The sequence below is a fragment of the Sylvia atricapilla genome, chromosome 5 (assembly GCF_009819655.1).
Source record: "Sylvia atricapilla isolate bSylAtr1 chromosome 5, bSylAtr1.pri, whole genome shotgun sequence".
NCBI lineage: Eukaryota > Metazoa > Chordata > Aves > Passeriformes > Sylviidae > Sylvia > Sylvia atricapilla.
This window is the reverse complement of record NC_089144.1, coordinates 9,823,434-9,841,754: the sequence shown is the minus strand read 5'-3', so window position 1 is coordinate 9,841,754 and position 18,321 is coordinate 9,823,434. Positions and strand designations below refer to the sequence as shown.

The following is an 18,321-nucleotide window of genomic DNA, read 5'->3' as shown; positions in this document are numbered from 1 at the left end:
AACAGAGGAGAAAAGTTAGGGTTCTTTTACCTAGGCTACCTCACTTGCAAGAAAAAGTGGCCAGTGAACAAAATCTGGCTCAGTAAACACATCTTTTGTTAAAATTTATGCACTGGATTACAAGGTGCAAATGCAGAAAAGGACAATTTTGTTCTTATCCAAAACATGATGATCAGATTTGTTAATATCTTTTCCAATCTGGAATGAGAAGGATCTGGAAATGGTGACTGAACAGAAATCTGGTGGTGTCTGTAATCATTATGAAGATGTCTGGCCTATCTGTTATAAGGAAATTGTGAATAAGAAGAAAGAAAATTATAATGGCACAGAGAAAATACACCAAGCAGCCTTTCTCAACACCACAAAACACAGGACTGGTAGTGAAGATGAAAGCTAATACTCTTAAATTAACAGAAGTATTTTTTTAATCTAGTGCAATATCTAACTATCCCTTCAAACTCTGTATAGTAAGAACATCTGCAATTACACTGAGTGAAATTAGGCCAGTAATTCTGAATGCTGCATGGCATACACCAACCACATCAACCATCAGCAAGAGACTGACTGAAGATTCACCCAACAGCGGAACATATCTACATACTGCTGCTTCCAGAGATTATCTTCTCTGAACTGGTTAATGAAAGAACAGGTCTCAGGTGCTGCAAGTTCTTGATGTGGGGAAAGCTGAAAAGGATACAAAGCCACAAGCAACACAAACAAATGTTTTGGATTTACAGGAAGAGGCTAATTTTTCTTGTCATTTTTGCTTTAGGAGTGCATGTACAGACTGATAGATGCTGCCTTCACTTAAAGGTAAAACCTTTGAATCTCGAGTAACATTTTTCTTGTTATTTGTCTATTTAAAAATACCTGATGAAACATGACGAAGTCTCAGTGAATTCCTTGTTTTGTGAAACTGAGTAAATAAAAACCCTGACATACATCAGAAAGTCTCAACCTTTTTAGAACTGCACATTTCAGGTTTTTTACCTTTAAAAAATCTACCTGCAATATTACAACATTTAAAAAAAATTACTTACTTTTTAAAGTCTTCTGCCCCCATCTTCCCTCACTGAGAATTCTGAGATGGTTTTGTTTACTTTTAATTTGGAAGAGAACTCAATTTCAAATTCCTCCAGGAAATTAAATTTCCATCTCTAGCACTGCTCTACTCTAGCTATCAGATGTGAAGCATCTGAGCGGATATGTTCCATGGTCCCCTCCTCAGCTTTAGAGAGGAGGACTATTGTTGACTCCAAGCTATTGTTGGAGGCTGGATTGCAAGATTGAATTAAGATTGCATTCTTGGCTAAACCACTAAAACATAATGAAACATAACGAAACTGTCTGACATAGCTCCTATTCTACACGTGGTGCACACTTCAAGCTCAATCTGTTTGCCCAAAAATAGGTACCAAAAAAAGGCTAAGTTGTTCCAGATTATATCCAGAGGGCTGGCAAGCATGGCTCAGGACAAGTGGGAGAGCCATGCCCTGCTGGAGAGGCAGCTGGAGGCTGGGAATGATATTTCAGCACTTCAAAAGATGACTCTGACACTTATATCTTAGCAACTGTGTTGAGCACTTCTGGTTTTAAATTTGTAACATGTTACCAGCAAGAAAAGAAAGAAATTTCAAAAAAGGCTAGCTGTGCAATAATATTAATACTATTTTACAACTTGTAGGTATGTGCTTCAAGGACACTGATTTTCATCCTGCCAGCTTGGCCAATCCCATCACTTGGATTTTCAGTGTTTGAAGTCTGCATTTTCAGCTGTCAAATTCAAAAAGTTTAAGGGCTTACACTCCCTCTTTCTTCCTACATCCTTTTCCTTGGAGGTTAGCTAACACAGAGCCACAAATCATATACTTATCAGCCTGTTTCTAAGTATCTTGGTTTTTCCAAGGTTTCTTTAAGAATTTCCCAGCTGTCTGATCACAAAATGATGTTCACTTCCAAAGAATCCACTGGCCAGACTCTAACAGAGATGATGAGCACAACTCTGATACTTTCACAGTTACAGCTGAAAGGTCCTTTTCTTTTTCCAGTTGAATGCCGCTATTTGACACCACACTCCATGACAAATAGACAGCAATGTATTTTTTTACCTATGATGACAGTCAGAACCTACTAAAAATCCTTATTTCTGTCACAAGCAAATTTCATTATGAAAATATGAAGCCACGATTTGGTATCTTTAAAAGCAGACCCAACTTAAGCACTATGCTTTATATAGCTAACAAAATAATGCTCGTATTTGTTTTTATTTTGAAATTTAAAATATTCTTTATGGCCTTCATGACTGCTTCACCTACATTCCTTTTCCATACACCAAATCTGCAAACTTTCAAGACAATTCATCCAATAGACAAGGTAAACAAAGTATGTGTTACTGAATTTCAATTTTTTCAAAGCTATTCCGAGAGAGCAGAAATGTAAAAGGTAAACAGAAACTATACAAAATAAATTGCTGCAATGTTTTGTAGCCAATTGGTACAAAAAATATTAGTAAGCATCTTTCTTTAAAGAAGACATATAGCAAATGAATGTTCCTGGAGTCTGAGTCTGCTGTCAGAATTAATGTTGTTTATTAAGTGAAAATCTTGTTTACAAATACAAGCAGTTAGTCATTTCTGGTGGGTCTGCATATTGCAAAAATTTATTTTCATCGCTTCATAAGAAAACTGTTCTAATTTCAGCAACAGTTCTTATGAGAAAATTGTTCATCTGAATTTTTTTTTTTTTATGATGACATAACTCACTGTACTATCCATTGGCTTTTGGAGGCTCTTGCCAAAAGGATAAGGCTTTGGGGATCCTTCTTCTATTCAGATATCACTAGATATACTAGATTGCATGGTAAATTATTGGAAATGTATGACAAAAGCAAACACATCAAATAATAAATACATGGAAAAAAATACCCCAGATTTGTTGCAAGTAGTAAAAAATTGTATTTGAATGGTCCAGAGTTTAATACCATAAAGATTCTGTATCATGTAACTGATGTAGTATCACATGCTGGTTAATAAAGAACTTAATGTAACAGTCTTGATTTTGTTTAATGACAGCTACAATTCTGAGGTTTTAAAAATTAATATGGCAAATTCAATTTGGAGTTATACAGATAAATTTTACTGCTATCAACAGACTGAGTTTGTGGGAAGGCAGAATTTAACTGATAATGTTCATAAATAAAATGGAAAGCTCATTGGAAGGTTTTGTCTATCTAGATTGTTTAACTGTTATGTTCTAAATCTACAAAAGCCAGGTCACTGTACACGAAAAAAACATTAGTTTATAGAAATTTAAAATTACTTACAAGCTGCTCTGATTTTACACCATAAAGCTGAATGGTCTTCGCCACATTTTTGGCCACAGCTAAACTCAGGTCTGGATCAACAGCAGCCACGTTTAGCTCACTGGAAGCAAAGATCACAAATCTTAATTACCAAGTGGAGAGGGCTGTATTGAATGCTGTATTGAATCGATAAAGAATTAACTATGAACACACAGTCACGCGGCACGTCAATTCAGAGAGAGGAACACACACAACCAAGTCTTTCCACGCACCGTAATTCAGTTTACAACTTAACAAGGCATTGGGGAATTTTATGTGCAGTGTTCCTATTCTAGTAAAAATGAGCAAAGTTTAGGAATGACACTTCAGTATGAAATCACTATTAGTAAGCCATTCAAAAATATTGACAGCAATTAACTACATTCAAGCTTTGGCAGCAGCCTTCAAACATTACAGGTGAATACACAGTCATTCAACTCTGGAATTACATGAGCTGTGCAGAAATACCCAGGGGATGCCTTAGCTTGACACAACTAATAAGCTGTGTTTTAGGCAATCCTTTATAGCAAAAGAGGCCCCCAAGGAATGACAGGGAACAAATGAAGAAGGAAAAGACTTCTAAATCACTTCCAGTATTTTTTTGTTCATGAACATCCCCAGATTTCCATCGGCTGGGGATGCACTCAGAACTGCTCTGCTGAAGACAGGCAAGCACAAGAGTCATGTTGCTAATGGTGAGTTGAACCTCTCTCAAGAGCTGGAGAATCATTAGGCACCCCAACTTAGAATAACCTTCTCTGAGAACTCCCTAGGGCCCCAAACATCATTAGCTGAAGGTCACTCCGGAAAACTCAGCTGAAATTTCATCATTTTCCTGTTGTTTTCCTTTCTCTTTTGCAAGGAGCAAAATAGTATCAGTCCCCACACCAACAGACTTGTTCTGTGCATCTCTAACTCCCAGTCACAAGTATTGCTTCAATATTTAATATTTTATACACACACACACACACACATATACTGTGAATACTGCCCATCTTTTAATTAAACAGAGTTGTCACTACCAAAACCTTATGAAGGAAAATGTACCACTGGCAATTTAAGTATCTCATTCTACAAATTCTACCTGGGATAGTCATCTTTACCTATTATCTTGTTGTTTTACTCTAACAAAGTATTTACACCAGATATTATCATTTCCAGCCAAGTAAACACCACTTTCCTTTGATGCACTCAGGATAATTAAGATTTTTACACAGACATTTACAGTATAGTTTCTCTTCCTGATCTTTTATAAGCTTAAACATTAAAATTTATATTAAAATTTCATTTATTCCAGAAAAACGAAATACAGAAAATAAATAATAAAATATATTATTTATTATAAATAATAATAAAGAGGTGTCTATCTTGCTATATTCAGCACTGGTGCAGCCTCACCTTGAACACCATGTCTAGTTCAAGGCCCCACAATTTAGGAAGAATGTGCTGTTATCTGAATGTGTCCAGAGGAGGGCAACAGATCTGGTGAAAGGACTTGAAGGAATGTCTTATGAGGGACAGCAGAAGGTTTGGGCTTGTCTAGTTTGGAGAAAAGGAGGGGCAGCCTCATTGCCCTCTGTAGCTTCCTAAGCAGGGGAAGTGGAGTGGGAGCTGCTGAGCATTCCTTCCCAGGATACAGTCAGAAGAGGTGTGGGAATGGTTCAAAGCTGCACGAGGTGAGGTTCCAACTCAGCATTAAGGAATCATTTCCTTAACAAGAGGGTGGTCAAGCCCTGGAACAGGTTTCTTAGAGAGTTGGCCAGCATCCCAAGCCTGTCAGTATTTAAGAGGCATTTGGACAATGCCCTTAACATGTTTTAGGCTTTGGCCAGCTCTGACACGTTATGCAGCTGGACTGGATTTATTGTTGTAGGTCCCTTCCAACTGAAATATTCTGTTCTACTGTGTGTCACTCTATCCTATCCTATCCCATCCCATCCCAAATTCTGACTTGATTTTTGCACTAATCTACTTTATAATTAAAGAGTAATCAACTATTTACTGCTAAAGAAGTCTCCTTTCTACAACTGTAACTGATGAAAAAAATACAAGCTGAGTATGACATTTACAGTGCCTCCTGTGTGCATACCTGGCTATAGTTTTAATGATGCTGTCAAGCTCGTCAGAAGAGGGAGGATTCCGACCTCCAGGAGGAAAGACAAGATTGATGGGGTCAAACAGTCGAGATAAGGATTTTGACAGATAGGCAGCTTCATACTGTTGCAGTGAATCTTTCAAGGCCTTTTCTGGACTTTGAATATAAGAAAAAGTTACTACATTTTAAATTAAAATACACAATAGCATTAAATCTTTCCAGACATACAAACTTTGCAATACTGAACCTGTTTTTCCTTTCTGCTTTTTAAATACATGCATATGAAAAACATTCTTCTGATGTCTCCCACTGACTGCTCAAGAGCATATTTAAGTCAATACAATTCTCATATAAAATATTCATTTTATCTTACATAAGTCTTGAAGTCCTAATAGGCTTGATAGGCCTGCTTCAGTTTGATCTTTCTTAGTTCACTTAGATTATGTTTATTCTATGATGTATAAACTAAAAACTGTGAATCATAACAACTGAGCATTTGTCACACTCAAATGATTGCAGTGTCATTAGGAGAAAGCTACTGCTGTAATCACAATGCATACAGAACTGAATTTTCACCATTTTCCTATTTTCTTTACTCAAAGAGACAAAAAGATAGAACTTGTTCAGATGTCAGAGATTTTGTGAAAGACAAGACAACCCAACACTGTTAGATTTATAGCTTAATGAAAAGTCTACAGCTCTAAAATAGCGTTAGAGCAGTAACTGCAAGAGGGGAAAAAAGCCTTTACAATTCTCCTGCAGTGACAATTTGACTAACAGTAAGTTTAATAAAATATTCTGTTTTATTACAGGGTGCAAAAATTCATATTTTATAGTCTTACAGTTCATAATACATACTCATAATCTTCTTTCTTTTGCATGAATATGTCCTGTGCATCCTCTTCCATTTGTTGTAGCTCAGCAAAAAGATCAGTAGTTCCACTTGTGTTAAAATTCCTCTGAATATTTTGACTATATTGTTGGAGGCGCTTCCACAAGTCATTATAAAGCCTCAATAATTTAGGGTATTCTCCTTCAAATGCTTGCTTCAAAAACATAGAGGCTGCAAAATAAAGCAGTGAGCAACACACAATGCTAAGTTTTTTATTCCTATAAATTTATTCCTATAAATTCCTATAATATTAGTTTATTCCTAAACTAATTTTTTATTCCTATAAACAGCCTCTATCTTTGCATTTATATCAGTTACACAATGTTATCCTAAGATTAATATTAATAATGTAGTATTTATAATTAACTTCAAAGTGACATAACTATAATATTAAATGCACTTGACAAAGGATGTAAAGCACCAGTATAAAACCTACAATTGGAAGACTGCATATTTATTTTGTACAATAAATATTTGGTATCAAACTTTATTATTATTATCATTCATTTAAGGCCAAGGTGTAATTGGAACTCTCTAAATCTAGAGACTTGCTTACAATATCTTGATAGAGGATAAGTGTGGGGCTGTGCAACTTTGAAGATAGCAATTTAAAACAGACAAAGATGATTCCTATGAACCAAAGTCTTCAGAAATGTGATGAGGGAAGCATATGCTTTTATGCATACTTCTTAAACAAGGTACTTAATATGCAATTCCTAAACTTCTCAGAGAACGACAAAGCCAGCAGAAAAAGCAGCATTATTTTCAGCCTTGAAAGGCTTGCCACAAGTAACAGGAAATGAAACAAATGTACAACTGCTTTAGCAACTGTTAATCTTGATCTGACATCACTCATACTCCATAGATTTCCCATTACATTAGGAGATTAACACTGTTCCATTCATTTGTAGGTTTTTCAGGTTCCAGACATCTGCCCCATTTCAACCTGCCTGTGCTTTCAACTCAAATATATAATTTTGAATACTGCAGGATTCACATTTATTATCAAACACAGAGTTATTTTAGGTCATGATTCTATGTTTACAAAGCCTGTCCCAACCTCGTAAAAGCAGATAATGATCTAATATCAAACTTTTTAAACTGCCATAAATTCCTATTTTTACACTATTTTTGAGGTATCTTGCCTCCTCTGATCTATATGATCCAAAACCTCACTGATTTCAGTAGATTCAGTCACCAGAAATTTATTTCAAAAGTGAACATTTTCAAGTAGATGCCTCGCTTAAATGAAAACATCTGTCTCCCCAAAACTCAGCTGCAGCAAAATAAAAACATCATTCACATCGAAACCCCCTATAAATGTTTATATAAAACACACCATTAAAAACGGTAAGTAATAAAAGTTTTGAACAGCTGTTAGAAAAAGTACAGACGACAAAATGTACGGATTCCCTCAGTTCTGTAGTGCTGGTTGGTCCCACTAACTGATGTGTAAATTTTACAATCTTAAATGTGAGTGCTGAGAACAGGTAGCACGTGCTCAGTTTGAACACAGAAGGCTCAGGGTATGCACCTACTGCTCTTAAAGCAATGTGTAAGGCAAACAGTAAAATTAATACGTTTTAACACAAGATACATACATTTTCTTTTGGGATCGTCTAGTTACTTAGCAACCACCGAACATGAATCCAGCAGCCAGTTCCTCAAAATTATACTGCTGCTCTAAAGCCTGGAAGGCCCAAATTTTGAAGGGCCAGTGCAATAGCTGAGATCACAAAGATAAATGCACATCTCATGCACTTGACCTCTACGTGCAAAAGATTAACTTTAAACATTCTACGCAAATATGAAAGATATTTTTATGAAAGTACCAAACTCATCTATAATCCAACTGCATGCTGCAGTTGTTAGCATGTTCTGCCAATGGAACTGTCTTATGTTAACACATTTGTTAACAAATTTATATTTAATATTCCTTGATTGTATCAGCTATTTCCATATTACACATGTAAAGAATGTTGTGTATAGTCAGAACACCAGCTGTTTATCTGTATTTATATAATTTTGAAGGAACTAAAATCCTGTTTATAAGGGTATCCAAAAAATGGCTGGAATCTGATTTTTACAACCAGTCAGTGTTTAACAAGAAAAGACTAAGAATTTTTCTTTAAAATCAAATAACTAATTTTGAATTTGGCAAACCCACTTGCTTTAAGAAGTATAATGTACCATCCCAAACATTTTTACCTTCACTTACAGTTAAAAAAAAATACTTTTTGTTATTAGATAACAACTAGTTAATAAAACAGAAAATATTTCTTTCTGAAAATTCAACCATAGTTTAGGAGGATCCTGTGTGGTTACAAAGCCAGAAGTTTTAAACACACAGACCTTGTGCTGAGTGAACCAATGCTCTAGTTCTGCTACAGGAGACACTGAGTAAAGGGCTTACTGAAAACCAAGATTCAAAGTAACTACAGAACACATTACAAATTATTTATACTGAATACTTACAGTCTGTTGCTGACTGAAACTGAGAGGAAAGTGTCTGAGTTACTGCAGTCCAAAATTTGTACAAAATATCAGACTGGCCATCCTGAGAGCAAGGGACAAAAGGAATACAAGTTTCAAAACATACTCTTTTCACAGAATCTCAAGCAATGTAAATGCTTCCAGTCAAAGCTGCTCCTCAACACCGAGAATAAAAACATAGTGAAATCTGAGAAGTTTTCCCTCATGTTTGGAAAAAGTAAAAAATAAAAAGAAAAACCAAAAAACTATTGCAGAAAATAAAAAGAAAAGCTTCAGTCTTGTCTCAAATTAAATATTTTGCTCCAAGTCTGAGAGAAATGCTCCCAGCTCTCTAGGGGTGTGAGTGCAGCCTGAAGCAGCACACCTCAGGAGACGTGTTAGAAAATCTCTTTGCACTGCAATGACCTTCCCATTCCGTGGGAGTTCTGGTGCTGGCTACACCACAGCAATCATTTACTGCCACTACCACTCCACTGCATGCTGCACACAGGGCAGCTCGGGTTCCCAAAAACATAAACCACACAAAAATACAGTGAACCTCACAGCTGACTCCTCACTGCCTGGTGCCAACAGGGCTTGCAGCCAGAAGTGGAAACAAGGGAGCACACCAAAGGGAATGTGCAGGGGCAGGCTGTGTCCCTACTGCCCCAAACATCTGGCACTTAGGGTCAAGCATTAAAGCTGATTTTTTATCTCTGTTTGAGGTAGAAAAAGCTGGGTTTTGATTCCTGTCTGTCTGAGGAGATGAGGATGGGCATCCTGTCCTGCCTACTTGTTAAGATACTTGGAAGATTGTTCAGTATTGTCATGGGTAGAGAAAAACCACTCTGAACAGAACAGTTTTCTTCCTTGCATGGTGCACATGTCATCCCTCGGCCCTACTGCTGCATTAACTGGTTTGACCAAATCACTATAGGAATGATAATCAGAAAAGAAAAAAAAAAAAATGTCAGTTTAACTTCTGCACTGCCCAGTAGTGGCACAAAAAGGTGGACATAATCTATTATATTGGTAAGTCTCGCTACTCCAAAATGAATTACTATTACTAAAGATGATAAAGGAGAAAAAAATGGTCTCTTTTCACTAGCAGTGGCAATAATAGGCAAAGCAATGAATCTCTTTACAATGCCATTCATTAACAGGTTCCACTCCATCCCTCTTGAAGATCTGTTCATTGAAAGACTACAAGTTCAAGCTCAAGTTTCAGTTTAAAAAAAATCATCTCAAAGAATTAATATAAAAGCTGAAAATCAGGCAAAGGTAGAGTGATATATCTAGAAGTAATGATAAAAACCAGGATTATCATCACAAACTCTGCAATTAGATAAGGAATCCATCCAACTTTACTCTTTATCTCTAAAGATAAAGAAGGATAAAGTTTATAGGTCGTGTGTTAAAAATTGAGAGAGAACATCTTTTATGCTCTTGGGCTCATAAAATGTATAAAAATTAACACTGAATGCTAAAATAAACTGGGATTACAGAATCCCATTTTTGGCTGTTTGAGGACAACGATGGATTAAGAAACTGAAGTAATTTATTTTATAGCTATGTTTGTATTTTCTGCAAAATTGTACTTGACTTTCATAAATGGGCAAAGTAAAATTAGAATATCAGAAAACTATTCAGAAGGTTCACTGCATAAAATCTATTTTCTTTGGTAAATTTATTGCTATAGCATAAATGTGAAATTACTTAACGCTTTATTTCACAGTTTCAAATTCAGAACATGAAGACTACTATAAAACAACTGGCCTTTCACATCAGGTATAAATTAATCAGTTTTCATATTCTCTAACCCAACCTGGAACAACAGTTGCCTATTGAGCATGGTAACTCAATTCAAATTCTAAATAATCTGGTGAAGGTGGAAAAATACTTAAGAGAGCACATTCAAAGAACTCTTTTTTTCATTACTGTAATTACCATATACATCTCTGTCACTGTCTCAGCAGAAAACACAGTGATTAAAGGGTCCAGTAAACAAATATGCATGTACCCTTCCACATCAACATTCCTGTCTCAATTGTCAGATTCAACATGGTGACAAATCAGAGTAACATGGGATGACATTTGATGTTATTGTAGAAACATGTAACTTTTCTATGTATCTCCACATAGATATATAATTTCAGGCATACACACATGTGTTCTCATGCACACATTAGCACAGGTAGCCACAGTCATACCAATTAGCCTTCTGCTCATTAGCTTTTATCTTCTGACCTGGGCAGATGTTGTACATGAACTGTATCATAATTTTGTAGTGAAGAGGGCCTTCATACCTCAGGTAGCCAACTGTATTAGGTATAATGAGAAGCAGAAGGGAAAAGCTTCAGGAAAAAGTAACATTTCCTACTGATTGACTACCCAGTCAAAAATGTTTAGGGGAAAAAAAATAAATGCCCTGTTTTTGAACTAAGTAAAATCACTATCTACAGAGTGCTGGTTGCTTCTATAACATATGATCCAAGATTTCAGTCTGTCCAGTGCTGAGATGCAGTCTCCCTGGAGGTGAAATATAGCTGCTGATTAATAGCACAGAGAAGACCATGTAAGTGTTTGTGGCAGGAACAAGAGAATACTGATGCCTACGCATACACCAGGGGGTACTTCAGTGGGTGGACTGTGGCTACCAAAACTGGAATACAGCAAGGCATTAGCACTAGATACTCCTGAGGGAGCAAAAAAGTGCCATATGCAACCGTGAGCATCCAGAAACAATTTATTTTGTTTATATCTGTAATTTCTTTTGCTTTCACATTAATTCAATATATTCCTTTTGAAAGTACATTTAAATCTCTCACTGCTTGTTTTTTAAATACTGTATTTTAATAAGGATTAGATTAGATTTATGAGAAATATAATTTAACTGCTTAAAACATAACATGCAATTCCATCTGACGATAATCAATACTAGAAATTACATGGAACAGGTAGCAAAAGGAGTGTTTTTGTCTAGCAGGAAATTAAAGGAATGTCCCTCGTACTGGATAATGTCTTCAAGGACTTAAAAAGATAGGCAGGATGAAGCTGGAAGAGGAAAAGACAGCTCTGCTTGCTTGAAATGTACACAGCAAATCTCATCTCAATGCAATGGAAATTTTAGAAGCCTTCCCCTATGCTTCATGTACAGCACTGTGAGCAGCAAACCACAGTATCAGAAAGTAACTGCTCTTTTGGGCCTTTTGCTTTCAGAAAACTAAAATCAGCTAGCTAAAATTACCTTCTTGTCATCTTCCCATCTGTAAATAATGAATATAGTCCTCCTCCACACTTACATCAAATAGCCTCAGTGGCAGACAATGTATGGGAGCACTGGGTACATCCACATTAGTGATTCAATGTGTAGATAGGGCTCTTTTTGGTCCAAAGCTGTCTTGTGTCTAATACTCGTCTTGCAGAACACAGTGAAGTGTGCTAGCAGACTAACTTCCACTATTCAAGGAATACACTACCTCATAATTAGTTTAAAAAGAACAACTTCTGCAATTAAATAGCTTTTTGCAGCATATCATCATACATTTGTAAAATAAGCCACAAGGATGTACTAATATTTCTATTAATTAATATTCTGAGACTTTAAATCAGGAATTTTCCATTTCTCTTCCTTCTGAAAATGAAATTGAATTGAAGGATGTTAAATTATTTACACCCCTTCCAAAATAAAAATGCTTGCTTTGAAATCTAGTCACAAGCAGATTAACATCTTGTGATACAATCCCTTGTAGCAGGAGCAGCTGACAAGATGAGTAATGAACTGCATCCGATTATCTTTTCAGCTCTGTAGCAATCATTTTCCAACAGCTTCCTATGCCATAACCAGCAACACTGGAAAAAGGTCACCATTCTGTCATACTGTCCCCCCACCCAGGGAATATGTTTAACAACACAGAAAACACATAAACCTCTGGAAGCTGAGAGGTGTTATTATCTGGCACAAAGCCGTTTCAGGTGCATACTGTGCACATAGAAAGCCTACATAAAACATCCATGCATAATTGAAAGTCTCACAGAAGTAAATTATTGCACTTCAGCAAAAAATGTTATTTCCTCTTGCCGTGTGATATGTTTTTCCTTCAACAAAAGAACCTTAACCAGTAATTGTTAAAACTCATGATAGGCAAGATTCAGGTTGAGATATACATTTTTTTACATATTTTCCCCATCATGAAATATAGCCAAATTAAATCCATGAACATTAATTACAAGCAATTGTAAGACTTTATAGGCAAAATAGAACTTTCCCCCAAACCAGATTCATTTAATGCAGCATGTTTGAATTAATGGTACTGTCTGTTTGCAGCTTTATTTTGATCTCACAGCACAGAAAATCTTCAAATAAATCATACTTTGTACCACTACAAAATGGTGGGGAAGTAATATCAGCCATGGAACTGGCTATTTTCTAATAAAAATCTGTTGTGAAAATGCTCCAATGCCTAAAGCACACCTACATAAACTAATATCTGCCAACCCAAACTGTAAATTAAAAGAATTGGCACTGTTGTTCCTGTGCCCAGTGACCACTTTATTCCCCAAAACTGAGTAGCTGAGCAAGCACTTAGATGATTTAGTAGCCCCTATGCAATTCCTTAGGCAGTGCAAGACAGTTTAGATCCATCTTCCTCTTGTTAAATGAACTGAACAACTGCCCAGTAACATATATTAGGGCAACCCTCTGGCATTCTGACCTGCTGGACAGCTGGCCACAACCAGGAGAATGGAAAGATACTTTTGTAAGATGTATGGATTATTAGCACTTAGCAACTTTAAAGTATGTTACTTCTAGGTAACTCACTTGCAACAACCAGACTGCACTCTGGCCCAGCCACTGTAATTTTCCCTCTTTTCACACTGTTTAAAAATTTGGTACACAGTCACACATACTACTCACAAAGGAATTACTTGCTCATGAAAATTATACCCATAAATCAGACAAAATATATCCAGCAGGCTGGACCACAAATGGCGATGTGTTTTCTCAGCAGTGGGGCTTAGTTTATTTTGTATGTGAATGGGACAAAGTTTATCCTTATTAAAATAATAGACAGAAGCAGTTTGACTTCCATGGTATATCTTATTTATGTGAAATTAAATGCTTTGCTGAATCAGGGCCATAACCAGCAATGTGCCAAAAGTATTTTCACTTTGTGTAACTATTTCATTTCAACTATTACTATAAAGTCACTATTGTCAATACTTGGCACAAACAGAAACACTGTGCAACTTGCCCATAATAGAGCAGGTTTCAGATAAAACTTTTAAGATTGTATAATATAATCACAGAGTCACAGAATTAACTAGGTTGGAAAAGACCTTCAAGATGATCAAGTCCACCCTATGGCCTAACACCACCTTGTCAACTACACCATGGCACTGAGTGCCACATTCAGTCTTTTTTTAAACACCTGCAGGGATGCTGACTCCACCACCTCCCTGGGTAGCCCATTCCAATGGCAAATCACTCTTCATGTGAAGAACTTTTTCCCAGTGTCCAGCTTAAACTTCCCCTGATGCAGCTTAGTAACACTGTATAAAGCCAATGCCAGGAGACACTTGGACAGTGTCAGTTCTTCCTGCTCTCTGTCCCAGGAACTCCATCAGGCTCCTGTCAGAGCATCACTCCACATTCCTCCAGTCTCTTGATGTCCCTCTTGATGACAGCATGACCCTCTGGAGCATCAGCTACTACTCCCAGTTTCGTGTCATCAGCAAACCTGCTGAGGGAATACTCTGGCCCATCATCCAGATCACTAATGAAAGCCTTAAAACGGAACTGGGCCTTGCATTGACCCATTGTGGGGGTACCCTACTGGCCACCTGCTAGACTTTGCACCACTGATCACCACTTTCTGGGCCTGGCCATTCAGGATTAATCCCACATTGATAAAAAGCTGAGTTTCAGAACACAGTGCAACTTCAGACTCAATCACTTTCTTCTATGAAATGACTGATGGTAAGGAAAGGATTTAGATCACGACTCTTTTACTGAGGGAGGAAGGGATTTAAACTCGTCTATTAATTTTTTTTCAGTAGTTCTTTTATCTTTAGTGCATGGTATTACAGCACCTAAGCAGACTTGTTAATAGTGCAACACTATTACTCAGATTGATGCATTGACTGCATAGATTTGAAATTCAGATTTGATGTTGCCTGCTTGCAACATTATAGAAGAAACTACAGACACGATTCATGTGCTAAACCCCTTCTCACTCACATGAAAATGACTCGTTCTCCCAATTCAAAAAAACATAACCCATTTTCACTAACAGCTACTAGGAAGTTAATAAACCATTGAACAGTAGTGGGCTGAATACCAGTATCATCAAAGGAAAGGTATTAGAAGATCTGTATTCACTGGTACTATACAATATTAATGCTAAAGCCTGGAAAACTGATTTCAAGTCTTCTCAAACATAAAAACAGATTACCTCATTTAAAAAACCCCATATCAAGCTACTAATTAACTTAGCTATCACTGAAATGGAATTAAATCTATTTAGCTTTGTTCTTATTGTAACTATTTAGTATCTGACATTAAATCTAAATTCAAGGAATGAGAATGAAAGTACCCCCTTCTTCAGTATTAGACAAGAATGCAAGAAGATGCTGAAAGGACATATATTTATTTTTACAAATGTCTCTCTTTCCTCCACACTGTAAATTTAGAACTTAATGAGTATAATTTCCCATCTGTGAATTATCATATTTGTGTGCATCTAAAATAGCTATTTTAACATTCAAATAATAAATCTGACCCACTGATTCTAAACTGGCTCTCACTTCATGACAACCACTTCCAACTTATTTTTTCCCTGTAGAAATTTTGATACATTGAATAGAATGTGAAAAACATCTTTATTGTGAAGCCTCTTTGAAATGTAAAACAATATAGTGAATATTACCATGCAGCTAGTTGCTGCAGGCTCCTGAAATCAGGCTTTGCATACTAATACATACAGTGTTTTCTATGTGTAATCAAATGCTCCGCGATGGAGAAATACAGGACTTGTGAATGTTGCTCTAAAAACAGAAGACGTTTAAAGGACAGTCTAAATATTTTTTCCACCAATAAAGCAACAATGCAAATGATTTAACAATTTTGTACAGCAAGATCTTATGGGACAGAAATAAGGAAATCCATTTGCACTATTTCTATAGCAACATAATTGCCAAATGTTAGACTGTGAACAAAAAGCCATCATCCTCAGTAGTGCAATTAATCAGTGAAGAAAAGACAAATTCTGAATGTGTTTTCAATAACACTTTTCTATATCCTTAAAGTAGTGCGGGTTAAATTTCTTAAAATAAGAGTGAAATTTAAATTTCTAATGTTGTTTATATTATACATTACAGGTGCAGAGATGTCAATAAATGACACTGTGATTTTAAAAATGACCTTGATGTTTTTTGTTTTACTGCAGGGCATAGAATTTCATTACACTAGGTTGATCAGTTTATATCCAAAGTGTAATAGTTTCCAGACTTCCAGTAGTGCAACATTTTAAAAAGGTCTCTTTATGCAGGTGACAAAAGAAACAAAAGCTGGTTTGCTTTATTCCTCTAAAACCTTCTTGACTAGAAAATAAAGTTAAGTCTGCATTTCATAGAACATTGAAATTCTTAAGTGATTCCTCAGAAAAACTAATTTGTAAGGAACAAAAATACCTAGATATTAAACAGTGCCCTATATCTTCAAAACTACTTAAAACACTAATTAATCCTTCCATATTCCTGCAAGATATGCATCAACTGGAAATAAATGAACTTAGTTTTCAAAAGCCAGTAACTACCCCAGGGATTTGACAGCTTCCTTCTACCCAGAGAAGTGATTTAGTATGTACAGCTTCAATTCAAACTATGCTTTCACCTTGACTACTCCACATCCCCTCCAAGGATGAAAGGATGGTTCGTTACCATGTCCACTCAGCCCGGAGCTGTTCAGGTAAGATTGACAAGAATGATGATAAAAGGTGGCACTTCTGGTAAATGTATTTCTTTTCCAATGGCAAACTGACTGAAAACCAACTGACTTAATAATTTGCAGTCGTCACTGATCTGCAATTTGCACAGACATCACCAAACAAGAAGTGAAAAAGAAGAAAGGTCATTATTACCTACTAACCCACACAATCTCTACACCATCCCTTTTCTTCACAGCTGCACATTTCTGTCAGAGAAACGGAATTAAAGTTCTACAGAAATCATAGTGTCATTAGAAAACCATTGCACAGGCTCTGGCCCTCCCATGTGAATTAGAATCAAATTACTTTTAGTATGGCTGTCTGGGCACACAGATCCATTCAAAATGAGAAATGTGACTTTTAACTGGTATGATCTTCTTGGCTTTTAAAGAGTCCTCAAAAATCCTGAAAGTGAATTCAGCACAGCAATTTGTAGATCTGAAACAAAAAGTGTCTTCAATATTTTGGGAACCAAAAACCTGTTCATCCACCTCTGTTTAGATTTTCACAAAGTACCTCATTATCGCTTAAATAACAAACAGAAATCACAGTAGAAATGATGTGCAAGTAATCCAATTCTGCTTCTACAAAAAATATGGAAAAATAAATCATATACTTGTAATAACTGGTGAAAACCATACTATTTTCTGAATTCACATAAGACAATAATTAGATTATTTCTCAATTTTTTCCACTTGGGATTATTTTTTAACTGGGTCAACTGAAAGTGAGTATGTGATGGTAGAGGTGAATAATTTCAAAGCTGCAACATTTTTTAACAAGTTTGGACGGGAAGCAGAAATAAGAAGGTGAAATATAAGTACACTCTGTCAATAAACATCTATATTTTCCATTTTTTTTTTCTTTATCTTATGTAATGATGAGGACGTTTCTTTCTGTATCGTTAACACCTCACATTGCCAGTGTTGACAACTCAGGAAAAAGGCCTGCTTACTCACCAAACATTCATCAGCAGAAGCAATGATAAGAGCCCTCCACAAAGTACATAATAACACTCCCTACAACTCTCAGCTCATTTTTTTTACCCGGAGGCTTACGTAAACGACAGGGTTTGTGATGTGCCTTGGTTGCAAACAGGACACCCAAAGGCAGCAAGGGCAGGTCTGCCTGTACCTTTCTGCCCTGTGGAGACACCCCAGCTCATCCTTTCTACTGACCACTCTCCCCTTAAAAATGATTTGCTGCTTTCCAAGCTGCTTTTCTCTTTGCAGAACTGCTCACTGCTGCCTGTGTAGGAGTGAAGGAGCCAAAATAGATGAGGATCAAAGATAATTTTCAACTCTTTTACAAGGGGCTAAGAGGGACTCTTATCTCTAATTAGGAAGGTGGCTGTCACAGAAAGATATGTTGAGCTGCGATTTACACTGAAGTCAATTGTAGTTTAGGCATTACAACAGCTGAGGAAGGATTAGTCACAACACATTGAAAGAGAGAAGCAATAAAGCAGAACAAACTGAAGTAACCCATTAGCTCTCTGAAGGTGAATTAAGCAATTGAAAGAACTGATATAAGC

General features: G+C 36.4%; 1 protein-coding gene across 1 annotated transcript in view; it reads right to left on the bottom strand.

Annotated features, from left to right (window-relative positions):
• Positions 1 to 18,321, bottom strand: part of COG5 (component of oligomeric golgi complex 5) — a 174,900-nt gene that overhangs the window by 37,060 nt on the left and 119,519 nt on the right. The window contains exons 11-14 of the mRNA XM_066318657.1: positions 8,803 to 8,884; positions 6,294 to 6,498; positions 5,430 to 5,591; positions 3,323 to 3,422 (exon numbers count right to left, since the gene is read on the bottom strand). Coding sequence (XP_066174754.1) covers positions 3,323 to 3,422; positions 5,430 to 5,591; positions 6,294 to 6,498; positions 8,803 to 8,884 — 549 coding nt within the window. The remainder of the gene's footprint in view (positions 1 to 3,322; positions 3,423 to 5,429; positions 5,592 to 6,293; positions 6,499 to 8,802; positions 8,885 to 18,321) is intronic.